Raw genomic sequence first — 27,366 nt, forward strand, 5'->3', positions numbered from 1 at the left:
ATAACACCGAATGAGTGTCCTGGAAGAAAGTTATGATTAGTGCTACTTGGATGCCAAGAAGTTGGTGGAACGAATCATAAATCGATTCAATCATGCCTTATGCCTCATCCAGACAGAAGAAACAAAACGAATTTCGATGTTATTCATAACCCTAGCGTGCACTATATGCAGCGGAATGCCAAGTTGGTATGTATGGATAGTGGTTTATACACGGTGGACCAGGCAGGCAAGCTTAGCCAAAGAAGTTGGAGGGGAAGCGAGGGAGCGGATGTGATTCATGCTCTAAGTTCTTGGTTGGCTTGTTTGGTGGATAGCTTCTTCTGTGGGTATTTCTCGAAGGCAAACACGCGCGCTCCGGAATCCCTCAGTTGAGAATTGGTCAGAGGAGAGTGAAGAGCTCCTCTGTGTCGTCTATGAGAGTGTCCAATACTACCAAAGTGAAGTGCCTCGTTCAGGTCCCCTGATGGGCCGTTTCTAACTGTGGTCTTCTACGTAACCCCGTGTTCTATGCCAGTGAGGGTAGCCCGCCAAAAATACCCCTCAAAAGTGAAGTGAAAAGTCGCAAAAGACAGCATGGAGGACGCCGAATACATGCTGTTCATACAGCTCCTAGTGGTTGGCTCGGTGATTGTCAGTCTTTTCACGTACCTGCTCCGATCCATGATCTGCAAGGCCAAGAATGACATTGGGGCCAAAGCGATCTTGATCACCGGGTGCGACACCGGGATCGGTCATGAGTTGGCCAGACATTTGGATGGCTTGGGCTATCATGTTTTTGCAGGGTGTCTAAATACCGGGAGTGAAGGTGCCCAACGCCTCAGGGTGGAGTGCTCTCCATTCTTGAGATTGGTGAACATGGACGTCACCAAGGAGGACCATGTCAAACATGCCATGGAATATGTGGCCGAGAATTTACCTGCTGGAGAACAAGGTAAGATCAGGTCTTGTCTCTCGTGCTCACGGTTAATTATTCCGCGCTCGGTTTGCTGTCAGTAAATCTAAATATGTTGAACCGTTCGTGGTACATGGATGGAGATCGATCCGTCACAACCTCTCGACGAATTAGACCCATTGTTTGTCTGAGCCTTCAACATTCACGCCAACTTGTGGAGGCGGTGAACAGTTAGCGAACCCAATATTCCTTTGGCAGTTTCTCAAGTGGAAGAGGTGGTTCGCTTCTGGCAAAGCGAACAACACGATAAAAAGAGCTCTCGTTGTCAATAAGAGTCGGTCCAAATGGATGGCTAGGATGGAGTCGTGATCCATTAAGAACTTGACTTTGGGGATTTTCTCATGGAGCGAGAACAAGGTCTTTGAGCTTGTTTTTTATGACCATTGTGGCAAGAAGTTGAATTTGTTATCGGCCGGATTTGAAGGTCTCAACGAGCTCAATTCTAGGAGTATTAGACGCGGTATTTGTGGCAATTTCTATCTAATTGGTCAATTATAGATTAAAGGCGGCAGCATGATACCTTGAAGAACGCCCGATCAACTTGTTCAAAGAACTTTCAATCAAAACCAAAAGGGGTTCTGAAGAGCCCACATCCAGGACGTGTTTTTGCGAGCTTCACATTGTCCTGAGTCCTGAAAGGTCATTATTGTATGGCAATCGGACGAAATTGGACCAAGTTGTTTATTTTCTGTTCCTGTCTCGGAAGTTTTCAACTAAATTGATCCTTGATAACGACTTGTTTAAAAGCAAAGTTTGCTCGTTCTTGATAAAGAAGGAAAGTCACTCTGAAACTATCAAAACTCCGATCCTGTCAATCATACGTTGTCAGGTGGAAAGGTAAACATCAATTATTACGAACGGGAAAGTTAATTCTCTCTCGCAAATATTTCACCGACTTCACCGGTAAATAACCGCCGGCGAAACTTTCTTATCTAGACTCTGATGCATTTCAAGCACTTAATAGCCTCTAAATATAAGTATATATGACCAAACGAGGCCAATGCAATGATGATAAATTACCTCAACCAATCTCGATCTATCTCTAAATTTGCTAAAGATTCGATTTTGGTGAAACTTTTAAAGTCTTTAGACTTCATGGATTGTTGCCAGGCATGTGTATGACAACGCCGGTGTTTGGAACGAATAATCTGCCATGTCCTGGTGGTGATCACTGATCAGTGATCAGGAACCGAGGCACAAATCTACATTTGACCAACAATTCATATTGTCGTCGGTGTTGTTCTTTAAACGCTCGAATAACCACCAAATTAAAGTCCAACGGAATCGTTGGAGAACCAGGAAGACGAGTCTTTTCGCTGGATTAAATCCGCAGCTTATTCAAATCTGATAATTGACTTCGGAGAACCAGGACATTGACTACCACATGTCAAGTTAATGAACAAATCCGAATGATGACTGAGCACCGACTTTGAAACGTGTTTTTCGCCAATTTAAGGAAGGACCTCCGAGGAGTTTTGGAATCATCACAAGAGCAGTCTCAAATAAAGATAGACATTTCACTAGCAAACCTATTTTCTAGTACCTCCTTCCTTTTCGGTAGCGGTTTGTGTGGGAAGTTTTTAGCCAGAGGAAATTTAATTGTCACGAATGGTTATTTCTCGTTCCTCATGTTACTTTCAAGCCAAACAAATATGGACAGTGGGCATTCTTTTCAAATTTCAACTCCATATGTCTCGGCTTTGGACAATTTTCCTCCAATCTCCCTCTTTGGATAATGAAGCATCATCATTATTTTCATTAGGTAGAGAGAGGTAGAAACGACCGACTGGATTCGTTATGGTCTAATTGGCCATAATCTCCACTTCCGAGAGAAATATTTAGTAGAACGAGAAAAGAGCCCAGTTCTGGAAAGTCATCTAGATTCACATCATAGACCAAAGCGGCATGACGATCTCATCTCCTATATAAACTTAATCTCGCCCCGAGTTCTCCCTTCAATAGCCCGGATCTCATCAAATCATCATGGTTTTAATCGCCCTCGGATTCTTCAACCCCAGCCTCTTGTCCTTGGATGTGTTATCACCTCTTGCTTGTCGAACTCATGGCAAAAATCCCAAAATATCCCGATAAGGACCGAGGCCAAAAGCAAACATAAGAAATACCAACTTACAGTTAGTGTTGTCCCAAGGAGGGGAGCGAGTTTAGATTTAGCGCCTTTCCATCGTGTGTTGTGTTAGTTCCACACCTGGTGGTCAACTCGTGAAGCTATAACGGTTCATATGAGCTGTTTTAGAGTACAGTTGCTGGGTATGTGCAGTGTTTATTCGACGTTTGTCCACTTAAATTCAAAGTCGTCAAGCTCAAAAGATTTCTCCTCGATGAAGTGGTTTTACGTGCACTACTTGCTTGAAATGCCTCAATAGAAAACCATGGAAGTGTGCAAGATCGGATGAAACCATATCGAAACGAGAAAATCCGGATTTGTGGTGTCGTCTGAGCATTTCCGTCTCCTCAGCTCTTGAAACTTGTCTTTTGTGCAATGATGGACCATGAACAATTATGAGGAAGTGTTTTGGGGGTGGGGAGCAAGAGAGCAAGAGGTAGACGAAGAAAAACTTGTCTCGCTCACTTGGTCGCGCCTGGTTTGGTTTGGATTCGGTTTTCAATCTCGTTGGCGAAAGTTCAGCCAAAGTATCTTCGCGTTATTTTGAGAGTTTTTGTTGATCAGGAACATATTCAGATTGTCGGAACAATACGTTCTTTCCTGAATATTCATGGCCATTGGCGTGGTCAACAATAACACGAATTGATAGCTTGGGAATGCCAATATATTTCCCTAACCTTCAATTACAATTGACCTTGAAGTGTTCAATGAGATCCATCCGAGCGTTGAGTCTGTGTTTTGTGAAACATATTTCGTGCGTGTGAGAGAATCAAGCCAAGAGCCGAAGTTAATTACTACCTTTTATTCATTTATAATTATTCACAAAATGTCAATAGCTATGAAAAGCTTTAAATCAATATAAGGACAACGAAAAAGTCGGGAATGTGTAGTTTGGCATTGAAATCTTCAGAAAGCTATTGATTAAAGATATAGTTAGCGTGGATGAAACAATGAATGCAACGGAGCTGATGTGCGTGAAAATTGGCCGCACATATACACCATCAATGAATGATGTATTTTTCATCCATACAACAAGGGCCTAGGGGATCATTTGCACTAGAGGATAAATCCTCATTTGCGAAACCATTGTGAATGCTGTCCAAAATCTAGCATTGTTTTCACAGGTTTCTTCGCATATATTTTGACAGAGGAAAAACTCGCACGTGGTTTTACGAACGTATTCAATATCAATTCATGGCCGTATACCAAACGGTCAATAGGACCTTGACAAAGATTATAGCGGGGACATTTTGATTTGATTAATCGCGATGAAATCGGGCCGGCCCAAAGTTAAGATAGGAAATATGTTAAGTCATGATTTGGCCGATACGTTCGTTGCCTTTGTGCCGATGAATTATTGCGATATTTTCCACGTCAGTAATCAGATCCTGTAATATCCGGCGCGGCATGTTGAATCACGGGCGGTATTGAATTCCTTTGAATATGATTCGCCAAAGAGGAGAAAATGTGTCCTTGCTAGTTTCATTTGCATAAAAACCACTTGACTTGAGATTCAATAGGAAACAGGACAAAGAACCAGATGGATGACGCTTGCTGCCATTGGACTGGTCGAGCTAAAGCAAAAGTAAAGAGAACGTGAGGAGGAGGGTAGTGTTCGAGAGAGAGGGGATTTCGTTTTTAAATTCAATTTGCCGGGTTTGTTTACTTGTCTGGTTGCCTGTTGAGAAAACGTGGCATCCCAAGGATGGACATGGAAATGACAGAACTTTTTTGCATACTCATGTCTTGTTGAGGCGATGAGGTGCAAGCCGTTCTTGCAATGTCACCATGAATTAAGAAAGACGCCCCACCGTTGATCTATTGAGTATTCATATGTTGGTGAAAGTGAAGCCAAATGTAGGCATGTTGGAGAGCTAAGATCGTTGGGATGATCAAATAAGGACTGGAATTGATCTATCTCTTAAAAGTATTACAGTATGGTTATTGATTATCGTTTGAGGCTTGTGGATTGGTTCACTTCCGAACTTGGCAACACAACACGCACATTAGCATTGCCAGGCCTTGTTCAAACCACGTAGATCCCAAGCTAGGCCCACAACCATTTGTCGTCGTCAAAGACAAAGAGGATCTGGCATTTTGACAACCGTCCCAATCGGCAAAGATCAGAGTGCGTTTCAAAATTGGAGATAGCCCCTGCCTGTCTACTGTATGTTTACAAATCGCTAAGCCAATATGACCATAAATTGGACATGGACCAAATTAAGATGAGGAAAACAAAAACAACGACGTTGCTTAGCAATCAGGTACTTTCAGGACCAAAAAGGAGCATAGAACTCTTATCCTTTATAGGACCTTTAGAGTTAGTGAAATGCAATTCAGAGAAAATTGTGTGCCAGAACATCTCCCCCCCCCACCTCATTAGTAAATATTTAGTAGTTTTGAGGGCTAGCAAATTACGAGACTTATAAATCCATCGGAGCCAGTGAAAATCTCTCTTGTTGCTGGAGACCATTTGGTGCATATGCTTCAACCACGTGGAGTAACTTGCTTCGCATTGCTATAATTACTGGAACGTTTACTCGAAAAGGGATAATTGGTTCACCATTTTTTTCCGGGTTTAACTCCACAGTCTGTTTAATTATTGGTTGTGAGGTGTTCTTGTGTCACGATGAAACGGAAATTTCAACGAAAACCCCTTAAATGCGAGTTCGGCAAGAGTGTGCAAAGTGTTGCTTTTGTTGTGGTTTTGGTGGTGTGCTGCTGACAATGCCATGACGCTTTGGAATACGAGTCTTTTCTATACACTCCACATCACAAAGTCGACAGAGGTGAGCAGGTTATCAAGGAATAAAGCAAAGGTGGTTGTCGACGATCTGCTAATGATCTTCCGTGAAGATTCATTCCGGAATGGGTAAGAGAGAGAAAACGAATTTGACCTTGAAGAACGCCACCACCGTCTCCAAACACCACAACAACAAAACTTATGCTCAATGACAAAACCAACCTTGGATTCTCATCACTTTCATACGAGGACCAGGATTCCTCATTTGGATGTCATCTGATAGCAATAATGATGCAATGAACGTCCCCATCTTCTTCTCATTGGAATTGTGTACTTGAACTCTCTCCTTGCCTGTCTTTCGTTCTCGCCGTTTATTGTCTGGCAAATGATTTCCTAATTGACATTGGAGATCAGCGTATCTGCTCCAGGCTAACACACAATCATCTTATGGTGACACTTCCTGCCTTGTGACTGGGATTCTTACTGCCAAACAAGAGGAATTTGGTATCAATGCATAAACTCTCGTGATCTCTCGGATCCTTGTCGGGATTAACACGTGGTCATTGCCAAGGGCAAGAAGGACTTAAGATTCTGACTTTGTCCCCCCCACCTAGCGATCTTGAAACTTGTCTGGAAGGTCATTTGTTGTCAGATGGACAATCGATGAATTATGAGTTAGCTTGGAAGGAAGGGAGGGAAGAAAGCGAGGTGACGGATTGCCAGATTGGTTAATAAAACCTTGTTTACCCGCCTTCTTGCGGTCAATCTCAAGACTGTTTTTCTCACTCTGCTCAAGCAGGCTTTGGGATGGCTTCCAGCGACCGTTGAAATCACCGCATTGCGGAATTTGTTTGTGTGAGACTTGTGACATACAGAGCGGAATTTGTCTTTCCCGAACTAACGAGAATGATGACATGCAATACGGGAATGACCTGGGAATTGTCTTGAACCATTTCAAGGTTTGGCCAGAGGTTGGTTGAATGCCTGAAAGGGATGGATCCAAATATATGTGTGCCTTGACCGAAAGTGTCTTTGAGAAAGATCACGTCAATTTTCAGAGTAAACAACGCCGAGGACGTCAGAAATGCACGTCATCAAGCTCTATTTATTCCATTGACTAAGGCCAAAGCTCAAGTCATCTTGCTACACAATGAACAATCATGGCCAAGCAGCTCACCTCCTCCATCCAGGATCCACTTTTAGAGCCTTAATGGACCTTGCTTGTTCTGATGCTCGTCAAGTCTTGGTCACACTCGACTTGAGAAAAAAACTTGCGCTTTGATACTCTGTTGATACTTTAGGTATTTTGAAGTATTCAAGCTCAATCGCGATTGAAAGGAGGTGTGTGTGTGTGAGTGAGAGCAGATTTTGGCACAGCCCATTTTCGCAAATGGCTTTGAGCTGCCTTTTAGTCACGAATTGGGTGGGGCATGTACTTGCGTGTGTGTTTGTGCATGAGTAGGTCATTGGAAAGAAACTGTTTGTCTAGATCGCCTACTGTTCTTTGGCTTAGGATTATGTTACCACACATAAAAAAAGAGACACTAGAAGCTAGATTTTATGGATCCGGGCGAAAACCCATTGATACACGCCATCAAAAGAGGTTCATGCTGGCCCGTCAAGGAATGTCACCGCGGTAGATGGGCCGTAACCTCATGTAGTTATTGATGATGTTCATTGCTCTTATCCAGCATGACTGGACAAGATCTAATGGATGGGTTGGCACAGTGTATTGTCTGAGAGAACTTCGAACTCATTGCCTGATCCTCCAAGAGCAATATTAATTGACTTCCTGTTCCACAAATCGCGTTCATATTTCAATCACAGACAAAATCGATTGACGAGGCCCCCCGAAATGCCAACAATCCTGGGGTCACAACCGTCACAACACAGTGAGCAGGAGCAAGGAACAATCGTACCCCGTAAAAGGTTCGTGTAATTACTTGAGAGCTGCTAGCGCTACGAGTGAAAACAACGCCCTCTACCTTCCAGTCCATGTGGACGACTCTACGAGTACAATCACTGGTCGGGTTTGTGTCAAGATTTCGCAAGAGCATTGTTTGCACTCGCCACCACACAAATCAAGTTGACCTTGCTTCCATCTCAACTTGTTCATTTAAATGAATAACAGATGCTACTGCACCACAGCGATTACTGCATCCGACATGATTGTTCTGAATTGAGAGCTCCCAACTCCGAAGTTGATCTATAAGGGGCATTTGATTATTGCCAAGACCTTGGGGGAGAGGGTAAAGAGAAAACGGCTTCTTTTGCCCAGCCTAACGGTTAATTCGGGCACATTCTCCTGATAGTACCGGATTGGGCAAGTGCTAAAAAAGATATTCTTCATCGTTTGGCACTTGGAAGCGAACAGAGGCCCACGTGTAGAGCGAGAGTGACATCATATAATTATCTCATTGAACGCAAACCTTCTCCTTATTTCTCCTGGCCTTGCCAGGAGAAATATGCACTCAAACCATCTTAGCTTATTCCTCCGGCTTTCCGTTATCGGTGGTGGGCTCTTCTAATGGACATGTTGTAGGGAGGTTCTGTGGTCTCTGCCACGAAGTTACAAACAGAATGCCATACGAAACCTGTCTCGATTGGAGATCTTTGGTTTCTGGTTTGATTGAGAAAACTCCAAAGAGGTTGAGCAAGATCCCGCGGAATGGTCTTGGTCACGTATTTGGCTCTTGGGGTTTTGTGGGCATGACGAGGAGTTCTATTTTGCCACAGAAATGTCATTGACATCGATATCAAAACCCCTGGCTCTTTGCCTGGATGGGATTGGAGGCATGTGATGAAAGTTCATTGTATTTGCGGATGGCTTTGCCCGAAACGAAGATTGCCAAGTCAGATTAGGCAATCCTTGGCGGTCAATTTCAGGTTAGGAGAATCCTCGGATTGTTTGAATTGAGTTGTCGTATTTCAAAGCATGCTTGACATCGTTCAAGATTTTCCATTACTAAATGAGCTGAAATGGATTCTTGCATATTCATGATGACTTGGTTTGTTAATGATAAGACAAAAGCCAGTCATTGGGTCCAATGGTGACAGACTCGTTTCGGGGCTTGAATGATCAAAGTGACCAAGGCAAACCTGATCATTCATGTAACGATTTGCATTTTTCAAAAGAGCTCCTCAAATGAGAACGACGACCGATCAACAAAACTTGTTCAGGCCCTGAAATATGGGACGAAAAAGAAACGAAACCAGCCGGTTTTTAGAGAATGAGGCCAATGAATGCTTGGAGTTTCAACCTCTCTCTCTGGTTGGATATTGATCCCGAGAAGCGATTTCTAATTCACATCTTTCTTTTCGTTTGAGCAAACCAACCTTGACGAGGTAAGAGTTAAGATTATGTCAGTTGAATGTGGAGTGACGCAGTTGTGGGAAAACACGAAAACAAACCGCTGCCTGGCCGACCACTTGAGATCTCATTTCGGTCTTGATGTCTGCATTCATCCAATGAATGGTTTCACTTTTTTTCACTCCATCTCGCTCTCAATCACATCAACTCAGGGATTGAAGATGATAGTAGATACAAGGATGGATAGAAGACTTCCACCACACGCTCGCACTCAGAGCTAACTTTCCAGCCAACTTTCGCCTTACATTTCTTACGGCACCGTGTGATAAGGTCAGCCGATTGACTTTCAGTGGTTTGTTCCCCTTTGTCTTCGGATACACGAAAGAGCGAATGAACCGACTTCAATGCTACATACGAGTACGTACACGCTCAGTACAGTACACTACAGGAACATGTACAAGGATATCAAGTGTCAATTGAAAACAACTTGGAGTCACACGAGTCAGCTTTGTTTTTCCGACAATCCAGCATCTCGTAGGTATTGCATGGATTTATAGTCGGTTTTTTTTTTGACATTTGTAAATGGTGGAAAGACAAATGTTGCCAACTCAATTTGCCTGAACCAGTTTTAGCGGAATACCAAGCGATCACTGAGGCGTGAATCTCTTGACTTGAACCAGGCTCGGCAAACACATTTCGAAGAGCACTAGTTGGGGAGGCCTTGGAGGCCTGTCGTACAGTAAATCATTGGCTGCGACTCAGTTCATCATTTTTAAAAGGTTGTCCGGACAAGAACGGTGCTTGACACACTTACAAGCATGACCAGGCATTTACCATCGCTGCAACACTCTTTTTACCACTAGATACCCTTTTTCTGTCACGGTCGCGATTACAGCCCGTCATAAAACTCTTGGCTTCCATTGGGTCCGTTCTCACTCAAAGTGGGTTCAATGGATACACTCATGAATTAATCCAACGCCAATCAAGAGAATCGTTGCCGTGGAGAGCGACGTGAAATTCGAAAGTGAATGGCGTGCCTCTCCATTCAAAATGAAATTCGAGCCTCTCCTCGTTTTGAATTTTGAATACTCGTACCATTGGTTGTTAAAGAAGGAGGAGGAGATGGTGGTAGGATTAGCGGGCTCTTGGAACCATTGGAGGTAGGAAGAGAAACCTGATGGCAGATTTCTCCCACTTGACCTAAACACCGATGTTGCCGATGGTTGGCAGCTCTCTGCAGGTTCACAACAGTAGAAAGTGGAAACTTGACAGATAATGCACCGAAGATGGACGAGGAAAGATTACCAATTCACCGGGAAGATACGGCTTATCAATTTGCTCCCCAAAAAAAAACTACTTGACAAGAGTTTTGGATTTTGGATAACGTATTTACACAGATGCGCAGAAAATCGTTTCCTGCTCGGGCCTATTGGGCCATAATTATGACATCTCGAGGTGATGGTGGGGCTTTGCCTCAAAGGTCAAGTGCGTAATTTTCCATAGCACGCAATATTTGCATCCAAGTGAGTAACCTTCAAACCGAGGCAATATTTTCCCCCCATTTCCATTATCATGTGATTGGAGGGCCATCGTGGCACATGGGCCATGAAATGGTGTAACAACACTCATTAGCGGTGCACCTTCAGTCCTGTGAAAAGGTCTTTTTTCGAGAGGGAAAAGACGGAAAAAGGGGCCCAAAAAGGGCAGAGTCATTGTTTGTGGTGGAGTTACATAAGACACTCACTTGGCCAATGATGTTGGTGAACAGGAAAAGGGGTTGATGTTTTCAGTGCCATTTTTGCCCGTGTCATGCTTGCATGAGGTTCGACATTCAGCCACACGAAGAGAAAAAATACACTTGATGTGTACTACTCGGATTTCAATTGTTTGCCCTTAACTGTACTTGTCGAGTTAGTTACTCGTCAACCTGACGTGGATGTGAGGAGTCGCGGACCTTGAAAAGGGATGGGCCCCGAAATATTTTCTGCCAAGCTCGTTAGTGTTTTCGGACCCAATTGGGTCTGGACAGAGTACACCGGAGTTGACGAGAGATTATTATCTTGTTAAACACTAATGGCGACCAAAATTCGATAAACTCTTGATCTAGATCTTGAGCCTGGGAGGCAGGAGATCTATTTTCGGGCCTGTCTGTCCTCCTTGAAGATACGAATCTGTCCATTTGACCATATGACGTTCGACCCGAAAACTTCCACTTCGATTGACCTTGATGTTGTAACGATGCTAAAATGACAAAAGGTGGGATGCATTTGGGGAAGTACACACTATATTATGGAGAAATTGTTCCATTTCGCCTGACTAATCGTAGGTAGTCATTCCGTCTGCCCTCGGTGAATGCCTGTCAATGTTTTGACTACCAGTTGAAATTGTAATTTTCTAGTGCTACATAGACCCACCATCAAATGAGAGTAGTAGTCATTCTTGATGAGCATTGGCCAACTCCAATCAATTCTTTCCATCTTCATGCATATTTGGTCGATTTCCAAGCAAGAATGTTCAATTTGCTACTACTTCTCATTTCGTGCATTCCTTTAAAGGACAAGAGAGCTTCGAACATTCCGCCTTAACCACATTTTACAATTCGCAAACGTTTCTTCCTCTCTCTCTCTCTCTCTCTCTTTTCTTGGAAAATTCGGTCAAAAACTCGAGATTTTCGTTACAAGGAAGAGGAAAAATTGGCTCGGTTCCCTTGACCGCATTATCAATAACCTCTGTATTTGGCTCCCCAACAACTTTGACCTCTAAATTTGGGAAGAACTAGGCTAACGCCCACAATAACTTGGCATGAACCTCTGAAACTATTCAACAAGGCCCATCGCCATTGGCTTATCGGCAATCTAAGAACGCCTCCGAAGTATTTTACCACACTCAACTGGATAACACCTCATCTGGTTTTAGAATAGTCAGTCATGAACAAATTCCAAGAAAGAATCCTTCACTTTCAAAGCAATTGCTCAAAGTTGGATCTGATTTGGATTGAGGATTTCGAGGAAATGAGACGAGCAATTGCATGCTGATTCGGAGCGTGGCTCAAGGATAACGAATGGAAAGTCGTGGGAGGAGGTGCTCATTAGTAGTCCAATGGGTAGGCTCGGTTTCAAAGCTGGGCAATCCGAATTTTCTCAGAGAAAGTACGGGAACCCAAGCTCCGCAGTGAGACGAAACTGGAAGAAGTCCATTGATCATATCATTAGCCCTTCAATCACAGTGATTTGGTCCGGCGAAGACGGGGGGATTGTCGCTCATCTGCCGAGAAAGTGTAAACATTTACACTCCAAGTGAAAAAGAACTCGCGTAGAGGAAATTTCACTTTTGGTGGAAATTCAAATCGTGAACAAGACTCTCCTACTTGAAACGTTGTTGCTGACAAAGACGATGATGATGTCTTTTGTCCGCAAATTCCTGGGAACAAATCGCTTTTTTGGAGATGGTGCCTTCTTTCAAGTCCAGAGAGGCTGTTCGATTTCTCTTTCGCCAACGGATAATATCACACAATGCCTGGAACGATGCAATTATGTGAACTTATGTTGCAAAATTAAGGAAAAAAAGCGCCAATTATTTCCTCTTGAAATGATCAATGCCGAAACACGCAAAATATGTTCGTGAATCTTCCGCATTCCCAGCTGCTGTTGCCATTTTTTCCCCTCTCCAAATATATCACTTGTGAAGCCTGTCCAAGTGATCGGTATCACAATTCATCCTCAATCACTTCACGGTCAGTTGAAGACGTGATGATATCCCCAATCCAATTCGTACCAGCACATTCCACTCCAAATGTGGCTCTTCTGAAGGTTAATTCGAGAAAAAAGCTCAAGCGTTCAAGGCCCACTCACGTGATTTCTGACCACGCACGAACAGTGAACACAGCTGATGTCAGTCAGGGTGACTAGGCACAAAACAACCTTCAATGGTTCAAATGACTTTCTAGTATCGTCTTGAATGCAATGTACACTCCTTTTAGAAAGAGTTTCTACGTATTCATGAGTTCCAGGTCCGTTCAATCTTTTTCTGGGTACGAGCTTAAACAGAGCACGGTCATTAAATGAATTTATAGCAGTGATTTGGCAACACATGACTTTTCTTGCAAATTGATCTCCTTTTTTTCCAGTCCCTCCAGGGGCAATGTTGTTCTAGTTCGTCGACGACAGCGACATCAATCAGACCTTTCATGCCATGGTATAGTCATGCATGGGAATGGTGTTGGCGCTCTCAAATTTGTTGCTTTGTTTGCTTTAGGCTCTTCAATTTTAAACTTTTTAGTTCTTGGCATGCACGAAGAGCTTCTGACGGGCTTAATGAAATATGAAGGATCGGAAATTAGTCTACTAAGCCAATTTCTCACGGTTGAAGTGCAGTGAAGGGGCTAACTAACCAAGGAGAAAAAACATTTACCTCTCATTTCCAGGATCCTGGAAGTCCAATTCCACTCCTTAATTGACCAACAGAATGATGTTCTGGCTCGAACAAATGATCCTGTGGCATCATTGAAGTCCATGAAAGCATCATTCGTCGGTCAATGGCATAAATACCAACGTGAATATCTCTCACATTTGAATATGTATGGAAGGAATCGCTTCACAAAGTCATTTCCTTGTTAGAATTGCCTCCAAACATGACCACCTTCATTCTCATGTTCTCAACATTAATCCGCCTCAAACCTTTGGCAGAAGTTGACCAGAAGTATAAATAGAAGCAAATCCTATTGGAATTGAACACTCATTCTTGGCCATTTGCTGAAAGTCATTTTGCTTTTCCAAGCCTTTTCTGATTCTGCCTGTTTTCAATTAGTACAAACCCCTCTTTATCTCAAAATTGAAAGGTGTGTTCGGATCTTGGTAAGTACTAGTTCCCGTCACCGCTCATTGAATTCTCACCGCATTTGTCTGGCAACAGACCCGCCATGTGGCAATTGACTTCATCTAGCTCTAAATGCATTTAAGTAGTCGCTACCTTTGTTGTCCTGTGCGTCGTCGCATGAATTCGTAATTCCAAAATTATCACAACTGTCGCCGTTTACGGAATCATTATCTATCTCCATCACCTCAGGGATGGTGCCTACTTCATCGTCAAGTTATATGCCAGAGGGGTGCGTAGGCAAGACTTGCATACGTAATGAATTATATATTCCTCGTTATCCACGATGTGGAAGATGGCGAGTGTAGCATTTGCTCCACTGTTAACCTAAAAACGCAACGCGACGAAAGGCGGGAGATTTGAACGCTCCGAAACTGAAAGAAGTATGTTAACGTTCTCATTCTTTTTCAAGCGGGGAGGGCGAATGAATCGTGAAAGGAATAAAGGCAAATTAATGTTGGGCGTTGCTTCCTTGGGCCGAAATGGAAACAACGTCTTGACAGGCTAATCAAATCTCTCTCTTTCTTTCATAAGTTGAATAATTTGTTTCGGAACCTTCGTTCCGCTCACTCCCAGGAAGCACTAAAAACTAGGGCAGAGACCGACCTGATGGGCATCGACACACGTGTAAGTGTAAACTCAATGATTACGTGGTGTCATTATTATGAGCTGCCGAAGTACTGCCTGAAGTATATGATCTTCCTGTTTGTATTTCAAGGCTATCACAATGGTGTTTTTTGCGATGATGATTTTTCATGTTTAATGCACCATGATCCCATCACTCTCGGAAATCACTTTTTGTGTCCTCTCATCATGCATGCACAAATCACAGATCAGGGCTGCCAAAAGAGATGATCTGTTTATTTTACCAATTATCTCACCATTTTGCCTTGGAACCGATTAGTCAAAGGTGACAAACCCTCGAAATCAAAACTAGAACTGCTGCCAAGGAGTTTTAACGCATAGGATTTGCAATATGAATTGGTGTAGGGTAAAATGATTTCAATGTCACATTTGTCAACCCTGGCTTCGAGTGAGCTTGGATTTTTTTCCTGACTGGGTCACTTGACATGTGAAGGTTACCCCAAGAAGATTAATTGATCTGGAAGAAAACTGAAACATCGGGGGAAAAAGGCCCTCATCACGCTCAGATCACTCAATCCCACGCTGTTCGCGCTAATTATCGCAAAAGAATGAGAACTACAAACATTCCGATCTTTGCGTCTGCCATTCATGACCAGTACGGTATTGCAAAATCTTTAACACTGGAATCCTCATTATCGGCTTGATTCACCATAATCCTACCTATGTGACATTTATCTTGGCACTCGCTCTTAAGCAAAGTCTTGTTGATGCCCGTCAATGGGACAATTAGGACCTGGCTTTGGCCCTTGTGCTACACCATTGCACCTTCACGGGGTATGGGTCAAAAGTCAGATAGATATATGGACTCGGAAATCGTATATTCGCCCCTGAAGGTGAACAGGTTGTGTCTGAAAGCCGAAAAGAGTATTGCATTGAACAGGTCTTGCTCCTTTACAAAAGTAAAAAAAAGATTGTTTTTGGCACCGAACTGACGCTACTATCAAGTGGTCACTTGTCGACTTACGGCAATGAAGGAAGTGCCCCAAACTTGTTCCTTTTAGCATAGCAATTTGACTCTTCATGGTGGTTGGCAATCAGCAAAGACGAGGTCATAATTCATTCTAGGGTTTTAATAATCCAATTTTAGTTGGACCGCACCCTAGATGAAACCGGATTGATGGAAGGGCAACAAGAAAAAAGCTGCAGTTCCACATTTCCTGTTTCACTTCTCAGAGAGCAAGGGGCGAAACTGGAGTGGTCAAATGACTTGTCAGGTAGTCCTCCGGCTAAATGCTCAACGTTTTCAATGCAATTTATTTGACCGAGTCCCCAATGTCCAATGCAGTCATCGTTGAGCCTTGTGGGCCGCCCAATGTCCTTAATATTTTGCATTAGTTCAACTACCCGAGGCTCATGGGTCCTTGACAGGAAGCGAATCAGATGGTGGCATCTAAATTGATTTTTCCTGGAGCGCGCCGAATCAATGAGCCAGAATCATCAGATTGGCAAAGGTTGCAATTGATGTTGGCTGACGATAGTATTTATAAGTATATAGCTAAGTATGCAATTATCCAATCAACAGACCTGCTTGATTTGGCAAACGCCTTGATGTATTGCGATCTCCTTCATCCATATTCAAGCCGTTAGATTAGTCGTCATATTCATAGACCATTCCCGGTCATTAGAAACACAAACTGACTTCCGTTGCAAGTTCCTTGAAAGTTCTTCTTTGGCCTGGTAAGGTTCCTCTGAGTCCTTTTGGGATCGAAACACACTTCAGGTTTTTGACTTCTTCAATTAGACACGGGCCCATAAAGACACTTGCTCTTTTTTTTACTGACCACGAATAACCAATATCTAAAGGTCGGAATATCCTGACAAGAAGTGTTTCGAAGCCAGATCGAATCTCTTGGATATACATATTGGTGACTTGCGTTTCTTGGCTTTGACATATTTCTTTTAGGCATTTATACCAGAGGACATCCATGCCATTCAGCTTTTGCTGCACAACGCCTCAAGCGTACTGATCAATAGATGGATGGATAGATGGATGGATGTCGCTTGTGACCATAGATCTGATAGCCATGTGAGGCAAATCGTCTGGGGTCTAATGGCCATTCACTAGTGAGCTTCTCGTTGGTTCAATGTGTTTTTTGTGGTTGGTGGAACTCACGTCTTTGGATCACCGATCTTGGTCAGCGCGATGACTTTGGTACGATCTGAAGGACATGTTTCCTTGAACACATTGTGAGAACTATGCAAATATACGTACATTCATACTCGAGTCAAGGTCTCTCATCAGATCGGACATTGAATGCTCAGAGAGCGGCCATGGATCTGGTCATCGGCTAATTCAAGACAAGGAGGAAATGTCAGATTTCGCGCCATGGACGTTGAACCTCGTTTTTGGCATCTTAGCCGCTGCATAATTTCATGATGAGAACCGAGCAAGATTCGTGAATTCCGCTTCCTAATTTTTGCAACCTTTCCGAGGTTCTGATTCATCTTCCTTTCATTTCAGGTATGCATGGCTGAGGGCATCATTCCAACACCTTGGGTCAGAATTCATTATATCTTCAAATTGTTCGACAAGATTAGTGGGACAGGAGTAGTTGAGAATGTAATTCATGGTAATTGCGTCAATTAATTCACGAAGCCACGAAGCCACTTCCCAAGGTGACGGCCGAGTGGATATTAAGTGAATGTAAGACGGGAAAAACAATTAAACTTGACGCACTTGAACCATTACTGGACGTGCATTTGTTTAATGTCCATCATGACCATTGTAATAGTGGTGAGAAGGCACGCCATTATCGATAGGTTTTTTTTCTTCCCAACTCTCTTGACGTATCAATCCATCATGGAAGCGGGGCCTTGAAGGTCAAACACGAGCGAAGCCAGCCAACCGACCTGGTCAATAAATCTCCTCCGGGGCATCAATCAGAAGTTCAGAACCCTCCATTTTCAACGCCAAATTTGGGGATTATTGAGAAATTCGCCAATTGTTTTGATGGGTGGAAGGAAATCCAGTGTTGCCATTGGCGGCATAGACAACGCCTGGGCTTCCCTCGCAGACATCACATTAGGAACAGATGAACAATGACTGCCTTTGTTCGGATGTCCACAATGGACAAGGAAGAAAGACACACCATCTGATTGAGATGTGCTGGCGAAAAACGGCCTACATTGAGATTGATTGAGGCCCTTCAGTGTGGATCACGAAAAACTGTTGCTGTCTGGTGTTGGTTTGCTGGTTCGAATCGGATCGACGTAGACGTGAACGAAGGTGGTGGATGGAAAAGTCGTGAAATGTTCATCACTTCAAATGATTGATCCTTTCCAGGAATTGATCAATTGACAGAGTAGTGGTAGCAAAACCAGTCGTCTCGTCTCTCGTCTCAGGCTTTAAAGAGTACCCATTGCAATGCATGGAGAGCGATAAGATCATCGTGTTCAATTCTGGATTTCGAATTGATCAGTACGGATAAGTTAACTGGCTGGCAAATGTGGTAATTCGGTACCTGAAGGAAGTCGATAAGGGCTTGTAAAAAGCAAAACCACACACGAGGAAATGGTCCTGGATGGTTGGGGTGAACGTGTAGGGATACTTATCGTATTAAGGGGGGGGGGGCTTTGGTTAAATCCGAGGCATTTTGTACGGACTGACCAAAAGCCCACATGATGCTTATCCGTTCGTTCTGCTTCCCGAGCGCGTGTGAACCACTTATTGGTGCTATTATGTGCTCCACATGCGATAGCCAATAACCCTAAAGCATATATCTATAGTCACTAACGGTTGCTTAACTGTTTATGTACTCTACTCCCATTGGATAGACGTTTCAAAAAGATTCAACACACTTTTTAATCCAAAAGGAAAAAAAATTGACCTTCATTCAACTCTCATTGGGAACAAAGAGGTCAGTCAGAACGACTTCTAGGGTCTTGCTCGTTTTTGCCATTGTCAAGATATCGGTCGATTACAAGCATTTACGTACGTCGGACCCAGAACATTTCACCATGTTTGGTGTTGAATGACTGGAGCAAATTTGAGCATAGAGCATATTGCACACATCCACGACATTGAGGAATATTCATGGGGGCTCGTCAGTGGCAAAACAGCCAATTATGACGGGGGTCCGTCCTACTATCTCTTGATCTCCTGAAGAAGCCCTTGCATCATATCACCCATGGGTAGGTAGGACTCGATGCAAAGCTTTGACGACCGACCACCTGACATTGGATTTCCTCATGATGAGAGATTTATGAAGCCGCCGAATTAGACATTATGCGACCTCCCCCGAGATTTATGGCTCCAATGCAGTGCCTAGTCACTGCGGGAAATATGAGAAGGATCCTTTTGTTTTCATTTAGGACTTTTTTTTTGTTCGCAAGGCAGTTGCATTCCTTTTGAAACAAACGATGAGGTTGGAGAGAAATCGGCAAAATCTTAATTAACCTCATCTTAACCTGAGACCTGAGAGTGATAGGATAATGGAAGGAGCCCACTTTCCAACCCCACGTAAACCAATCAAGAGGACCACCCAAATTGGTTTTGAAAATTGATTTTGACCTCTTTGGAATTGGCTACATTCTTTTCGGAATCGGTATCAACAATTATCATTGCCTACTTTTGGCTCGAGTTATTGGGCGTAATCGGGGGGTTTTACAATCATCAATTCTGAATAGACTGGATATCGTTTTCGGATCCGAATCTCAATCAATTGGTGGCTTCTCTTTAACTTGCCAACCACACCCCGAATCTCACCAGGTTCTTTGGGATCGGCTCAGAGAGAGTCTTGAAGTAAAAACCAGTCCTGATTTTGAGGAGGCGAATCTTGGACAGACAATTCATTGAGCGCCCTCTCTTGCCTCAAATTGACATGACATTCACGTCTTGAGTTTTGCAATTTGGATCAAGATCCTGCATGGTCTAAAAAAGCAACAATTCAAGAGCAACGAAAATCGTTATTTTCTGACCTTCTCACTTCTCAGCAAAGACTTGTCATTGGCTCAAATTATCGGAAGAAAACTGATTTTCAAGAACAGTCATGAAATCTTTCCCACATGTTCTTCGTCATTCAATTTAATCACGATTATGCCACAGAAGAGTCATACACAAAGAGACTTAACCTTTTCAATAAGGAAGTTTCTTCAAAGTTTAACCAGGGGGCGTCTCGAAGGAGATTCATCTACCCATTTCAACCCATCAACAAAGCAGCCCAAAAGCCAGAGCAGCATTCCGAGCATTACTCTAAGTGGTGGCAGGATGAAGGTGGTAGGAGAAGTGGTTGGAGAGGTGATGGTCCTGGTGGATGACGAAGGGCCCTGTTTTGTTCATTCAACATGAATTGACCTGCGGCAACCGAGATGCCCAGATAAGAAAAAGTTTCTTTGACCTACTTCTAAGAATAAGTTATGAGACTTTTCATTTGTTTTATGGAGCATGCAGGCTACAGCCATATACGAACGTAGTGTACGTGTCTAGTCCGTTCAGGCACTTTGATCGAGTAGCCAGGAAACAGGCGGGATTTTTATTCCGCAAACCATCGGTCATTACCGGCAATCGGCCGCTATTCCTCGTTTCCATGGTTGGAGCTCGAAAAATGAGGTCTTCAGACATGCATCGATATCAAATAATTTGTGGGCTTTTCTTAACCTTGACCAAAATGCACGGACGTTAGAGTTACTTTCATGGAAACAAATGGGCACTTTCAATTCCCATAAAGCTTTATGACCCCAAACGGGAGGTTTGATTGAATTTGAAAGAAAAAAACACCCACCTTTGGTTCGTCAGAAGAATGCGTGTTTTTCTTGAGTTTATCCTTTCGTCAAGGTCGGTGTGGAGCTAAAAAAACACTTGAAAGACTGCTGTACCGTACATCCGGAGTTTATCCTTTCGTCAAGGTCGGTGTGGAGCTAAAAAAACACTTGAAAGAGCCCTTTTCTACATCAACAACAAAACTTTCATCAACATCCAGAACAATGCCTGAAGGGGGCATCTCAAACAACACCGACAAACACTGGTGTACTTACATTTTCCGGTGTGCTCTATCCCGCCAATTAATTCTCCTTTTTACAGAGTCCGGAGCTCAGAGTTTCCTGATGTCCTCCTATTTATCATCATAAAATGAAAGGTACCCCTTGTCAAGGTTAATCACACATGCCGGATTGGTGGAGCCAGGGATGACCTAACCCTTCAATCATGGTCCATAATGACCTCATGTTTGTATTTACGATGGGTTTGGAACCAGCAAAAAGTGTCTGCACCCGCCATGCTCAGGAAGTCATCGCTCATTCTGGCTGCTGCCTCCATCCCCCAAAAAACTGTCTCTCATTGGGATCAGAGGTTTTAATAAAAAAAAGCTTGTCCTTGCTTGATGCTCAAACTTGAACTTGGAATGCATTTCCGAGCCTCTCTGAGATTGACCCCGCAGACTTACTCAATGATTACATCGCCAGTGACAAGCTAAACAAGGGTATGGTAAAGAGTGTGGTCCTCCCTGAGATCTTTGGATATGCTTGCAAGAGTGAACGTGGCTTTGGTGTTTGCATTCAAATTTATGTGTGAGTTGTTCAAGCACTCACAGACAAGGATCATTCCATTCATTCCAATGGCATTACTACACTGGCGAAGTATTACTGACAAATGTTTAACAAATTGTCCAAGAATTCCGTTTGCAAACTGACCAAACGACGTCAGGTTTGACTGAGATTTGAATTTGACCACGAATCAATGACACAACTCAGGAATTTTTAAGAATAAATAAATCGTGGTGTTCCGCAACTTCCCACGGTTTTTTTGACTTGATGATGGAAAATTCATGTTAATAAAACTTGGCGCGAGTAAAGATGTTGGGTCAAAATGATTTTTTTTTCCGAGCCAAAGAGTTTGGATGAAGTGATAGAGTAACTTGGAAGTTCAAGAGTTAAGTTACATTTTTAGTGCTCGCAACACAAGAAAAAATTGGAGGGCGATAAATAACGAGACATTAAGATCTGTAATTAGGCATTTCATTATCGTCATGGATTCATGTTATGAATGTTTAACATGTGAGGGACGCAAAGAAAATATCTGATAAAAACGTTTTTCACCAAATACTGAATGATAAATTGATAGATACACTTTGGATAGAAGCCCGTGGATGTTTGACTGGTTAACTTGCAGATCGTTGTTTATGATCAAATGCAATTTGCTAATGATCCCTTGTTGTACAAGAATAAAAACGATAATTACTTTTAGACAAGGTAATCTCCTGTGCCACTGCCCAATACAACATGTCTCATAAGTAATTAATCAATACCTTGTATTGATGATTGAGCTTGGATATCTTTTTATTATTCAATTTTTGGCCCATAGGACCCATCAAAATCCCGAACATATCAAGTTTTAACGAAGCCAAAGCAAGAATAAGAATAAACTCTGATAACTGACTTGAATCCTGGAGCACGTTTGCCCTCCATTAACTCCGTTGCCAACAACGTAACCACGGCATGTAAATTCCGAGATTCCCAGTCAACCGAGGCAAATTGGACCCTTTCAAGAGTTCAGGCAACAATTCTGTTGAGACGTTGTCTTGTGAGCAAATGAACGCCTGCCATCATTCCTCAGCAGACCTTCACCTCTTGATTGGCCCTGATTACTTGTTCCAATCCCCAGGATCCCTGGGTCTGACAGGAGATGGTTGCGAAATCTTATCCATCCCATAATTTTTGGAGGAGAACATAAACACACATATTCATATCAAACCAGACTCGCCACCGCAAATATCACGAGTCAAGAATCGTGCAGAGCCTCTAAACTCAGTGGAATGGCGCATTATCGCCAAGAGACTCTTCCATACGCACCACTTACCGTATAGATTCAGATCCTATCGACGTTTTCGACTCGGTTGTATTTTTTCGGTTTCAATCCACTCACATCGACCGCAACTTGAAGCTTGCTTGGCGACTTCTTGCTTGGAGTGTTCAAAGTGTCTCTGGATGACAAAGAGGACACTGGCGTGCGAGTGTGCTTGTTTTAATGGTAGATTAGTCCAATTGTTTCACGGGATTTCAAGGCCGATCTCTTCGTGATGATTTGAATTATGCAGATCTCTTTCACAAACCCGAGTTGCACTGTACGTAAATGGTGATGGTGAGTGTAGTATGTCAGTGAGGGAGAGTGAGTTTGACTTAGGTATAATTTTGTTGAGGCTGGAATCTGCTGGAAAATGGTTGGCTAGGAACAGTGGCGAGGAATGTGGCCATCCTTGAGAAGTCAAGGATTGAATGTGACAAAGTTACAAACTCTTGTCACCCAAGAGAACTTGAAAGGTGTCCAACCATTTGGCCGAATCATTGTCAATGGACAGGTTTGATTCAGATGGCTTAGGAAGATTCCACCACCAAATTGGCTTGTACCTCAGAGTCCTACCGTTTTCGTCCATAGAGCGGAACTGGAAGAAGACGGAAATGTCCATTGTTGACAATCCATCAACATTTCAAACGAGACAGGGGGTTTCTTCCTCTCAAAGACCCTTTCTTTTCAGTTTTTTTATGCCAGATGACTGCAAGGAAGAGGCATTTGGTGGGAAATGCTTAGGTTGCGTGATAACAAATATTCAGAATCCGACATTTCTCTCTCTTTCAGGATTGTACGCTTTGATCAATAATGCCGGTGTGTGCGTTTGTGGAGAATTTGATTGGCAAACCTGGCATCAAATTCAGAAGCAGATCGATGTTAATCTGCTTGGAACCCTTCGTGTCACGAAATATTGTCTACCCCTCTTGAAAGCAGGCGAAGGTAATCACGGAATTCAAAAATCTATCCCCTGGGTACTGTTAATTCCATTCTTGGTGCTACAGGTCGGATCATAAATGTGAGCAGTGTTGCCGGATTGTATGGATATCCTGGATTGTCCATTTATTGTGCCACCAAGCACGCTATGGAAGGAGCCAGCGCTGTCCTGAAAGAGGAGTTGGGGAAATTCAATATTCCCGTTGTCACCGTACAACCAGGGGATTTCAGCAAAGCCACACACCTCTTGGACAACCATCACAAGTAATTCGACACTTTTTCGCATATGTACCTTTCAATGAAGTGCTTTTTTAGGCCAATCAAGCTTATGATACACGATTCAGATAGGAGATCAGGGAAGACGAGGTATCGAATGATTTTCCTCAAACTTAGAGGATTGAAGAAAATATTTGGTATCGTTCAAAGTTGCTTCTTAAAGTAGACAGAAAGTAGAAAGGTACTACCTAGTGCTCGGATATTGAAATTTATTTGGAGAAATTCAACTTGAATCCCTACTTGAATCGTTGAAACTTTAATTGCTTAATTGGGCTTGATTGCGTGATTAGTCGTGGGAACTTTTCGGAGTTAAACCATATGCGGTGTACAAACTCTCCATGCAATGTCTCTTTTGAAGTTACTATTGCATACTCAAATCTTCTATTTCTAAAGTACCCCACTTCATGATTCGTTTGGGTAAAGAGCAAACGAATGATTCAGATCCAACTTTTTTACAAGAATATAAACAACTAAAAGCCACCAGACAGATCAAAGGACCTTGATCTAGTTAAAGTGAAGACTTTTATGCCGATTGGCGAATTGGCATAATTGCTTCAAACGATCTTCCAAAAATAATAAGGCCGTTAAATCAACATCCATCAAAAATATGGAATGATTCAGACCACCACGTAAAATAAGCATCTGGCGCAATTCAATGAAGCAAAATCATAGACAAGATGCCCAGCCTACCTGCATCATACTTAGATGAAATTTGTCGATTATTTCAAATCCCCCCCCTGTTCGAGTACATGTTTTAAACATTGAGTTTTGATAGCAATACCTTGCACTTATGTATGCATTTGTATGCACAGCTTTACCTTTTATTGAAGGGATAGTTGACTCACAGAGTATGCTGGTCGTGATGTTTGTCTTTGATCTTTCTCGATAGGCTCCGATAATGCAGCCAAAATCAGCGCTCCAAATTTGAATTCCCCTTTTTTGACAAGGGAAAATAATTTGCATTTCTGCCCCCAAATTAACATTTTTAATCATGTATGAAACAACAACTGCAATGAAGTAACAAAACAAGTTGTAATGCACAAGCTTTTACATTATTCTTAGATGTATGAGGATTGCCAACATAGACTCCAGGTTTTTAGTGCTTACTTCTCGCATGTTTTTGCTCAGGACTCGTCTATATCATGAATTTTGTAATTTAACCGTGTTTCAGGATCTTTGCTCATGTACTAATGCTAAATCTTTCTAGACTCTATGAATGGAGGCGAACCTCCGAAAAGAAATACGTGCAGACTAATTCATTATAACAAAATTATTTTCCCACGGCATAAAAATTAAAAATTAAAACTTTCCCTCTACAATCCACAAAAAATAACAAATCTTTTTGATAATATTTAATATAATTATCCATGATTGGAGGGTAATTACTAGACTTGGTAAAAAAGTTGCCTTTTTAGCCGAAATAATTTTTGATGTTAAGAAAATGCGAAAAAAGTTGTCAAGACTTGAAAAAAGTTGTGAAAATGTGAAAAAAGGGTGTATAAACAAGTTGCAATAATCCAAAAAGAATTGTTACAATGAGTAAAACGTCGTTTTTAGCCCCTTTTAGGCTCTTTGTTGCATTTTTATGTTACAAAATCCAATTACATGGCTGTGTTAACTAAGCTATATTCTTAGAGTTTATAGGAAATAATTTTTTTGGCTTGCAATGTTCGACATAAGGACACGTTTTCAATTGATAGAAATGCCTTTGTGAACAATTGACTCGATTTTGGAGCCTCCTGTTTTTTTTTTTTGTTGCCGAGGGTGCTATTATTCACAAAATAGTTTTGGGTCAGAGGAAAGGCCAAAAAAGGTTAGAAAGTTTTTTTCAGCTTTTAACTTATTTTTAGTTGATTAGCTCTAGTAATTACAATTGAATTACATGAATAAATCAAGCTTGATCAATTTCGTATCTGACCCAAGACATTGTTTAAAAGAGATCCTTCACACGGATCTGATGCAAGGGAGACAATGTCTAATTCCCGTGAAATGGAATCAAGATCTTACGATTTTTTCTTCCAGAAATATGAATCAAATGTGGTCAGAGATGTCCGAATTTCAACGTGAGGAGTACAAGGACTACTTCATCTCGTACCACAACGGTGTGGCCAAGACCGGACTAACCGGCAAGCGCATCAAGCCGCTCACCGTGCTCTCTGCCAACGTGATTCGGGGCTTCGAAAAGGCCATCATGACCAAGGTCCCGGACGAGAAGTACTTGCTACTGCCCAACTGGCGGTCCCAGTTGAAGATGTGGATCATCGGCTGCCTGCCCGAGAAGTGGTCCCAATACCTGATTGCACGACGGTACCGCAAATCCTTGCCCAAAGTGGTCCCCTCCCCACTCCTGGGATCCGTTCGTTCGGGCAGTTCCACGGCCAGTACGATCAGCTCAGTGGGATCGAGGTTCTAAAGTGGACCCCTGATCGTGGGTGGGAACGCATCAGCCCCGGCCAAGCCCATGGATCGCACTGCCAGGAAAGTGCCCTTACCTGCCTAAGTATCAAGAGCGACCACAATAACAATAACAACAACAACAACAACAACAGTCGTGATTTGTATACTGTTATGTAGTGAAGTATCAGAAATCAAAGCCAATCGGAAACCCACCACTGCAAGGACATCAAAATTCCCTTATGTACAACAAAGCCATATGATGCTGTATTAATATGTTCGTGTTTTCCTTATTCGTTCGATCGTATGCCCTACTATCTATGTATGCCCTACCCTACCTGTTTTGTGAACTCCAGATCCCCTGAAAAGATAACGGTTTCAAGTACTCTTGTGATAATGATTGTAATCAGGCTATTTCAGTTGCGAGAATGACTTTGCCCCGCGCCTTGAATTGCTCAACATTTTTGCTAATTTTTGTGTCTTGCACGGATCAACTGCTTTGAACTGAGACTGTTCAAAAAAGTTAGCAAACATAATTCCCCCCTTTTTATGCCCTCCCCAATTTCAATCAACTCTCTTTGTTTCATGTGAAAACGCGCTCTGAACGAAATACATGGGGTGTTATCGGTGTTATCGAAGGCCTCTGTGCCATTGCTATTATTTCCAGGTGTTGTATGATTGGCTCAGCTTAATTTATGAAATACATGTTATTCTTCACTCTCCAACAATGTCGATCTCAAATTTGACCCTGACAGCAACATCAAAATCAGGCCCACTTACCGACACGTGACCTCTGTCTCCAAGTCATCCAGGAGCCTTGAAATTCAATCTTGGTCACTCTCCATAGGTACCAGAGTCGGAGAGCTTCACATCTAATGTTTGCATAAAAATGGAGGGCAGCTGCAATAACGATCCAGACATGGAAGAACACAGATTGGCTAGATTGAGAACCATTGGGTTGATGGGACTTGAGGCAAAAAAATCAGTTTTTGAAGAAAGTTAATAGTAAAAATTGTTAATCGGGACTCACATTTCGCAGGGTTACTATCTGTCTGGAAAGAACGTCTGAGATAAGTAGACCCGCTTGCATATCAATAATACAAATGTATTCGTAACAATTTCATTCCTCAGCTTTATTCAGCTTTTGAGATTTTTCTCATTGTCTTGATCAGGCATTTGAAAATTTCAAGCTGAGCCCAACTTTTTTAGATAAACCCTCTATTCAACTTAAAATTGTTAGACTTTTGAAAATTGCCCTAGCTTTTGGCTTTGATAGGAGTCTCCGTTGAAAATAAGTTGTTGATCATTGGGAAGAGAAACATCAAATTTTTCA

The 27,366-nt window shown here is 42.5% G+C and overlaps 1 protein-coding gene across 1 annotated transcript; it reads left to right on the plus strand.

The window, feature by feature from the left end:
- Positions 1-253: 253 nt before the first annotated feature.
- Positions 254-26,754, plus strand: LOC131889892 (short-chain dehydrogenase/reductase family 9C member 7-like). The gene is made up of 4 exons (XM_059239113.1): positions 254-931; positions 23,217-23,369; positions 23,432-23,627; positions 25,662-26,754. The coding sequence occupies exons 1-4, from the start codon at positions 574-576 to the stop codon at positions 26,050-26,052; spliced, it is 1,098 nt and encodes a 365-aa protein (XP_059095096.1). The 5' UTR covers positions 254-573; the 3' UTR covers positions 26,053-26,754.
- The last annotated feature ends 612 nt before the right edge of the window (positions 26,755-27,366 follow it).

Source organism: Tigriopus californicus, chromosome 11, assembly GCF_007210705.1.
Source record: "Tigriopus californicus strain San Diego chromosome 11, Tcal_SD_v2.1, whole genome shotgun sequence".
Taxonomy (NCBI): Eukaryota; Metazoa; Arthropoda; class Copepoda; order Harpacticoida; family Harpacticidae; genus Tigriopus; species Tigriopus californicus.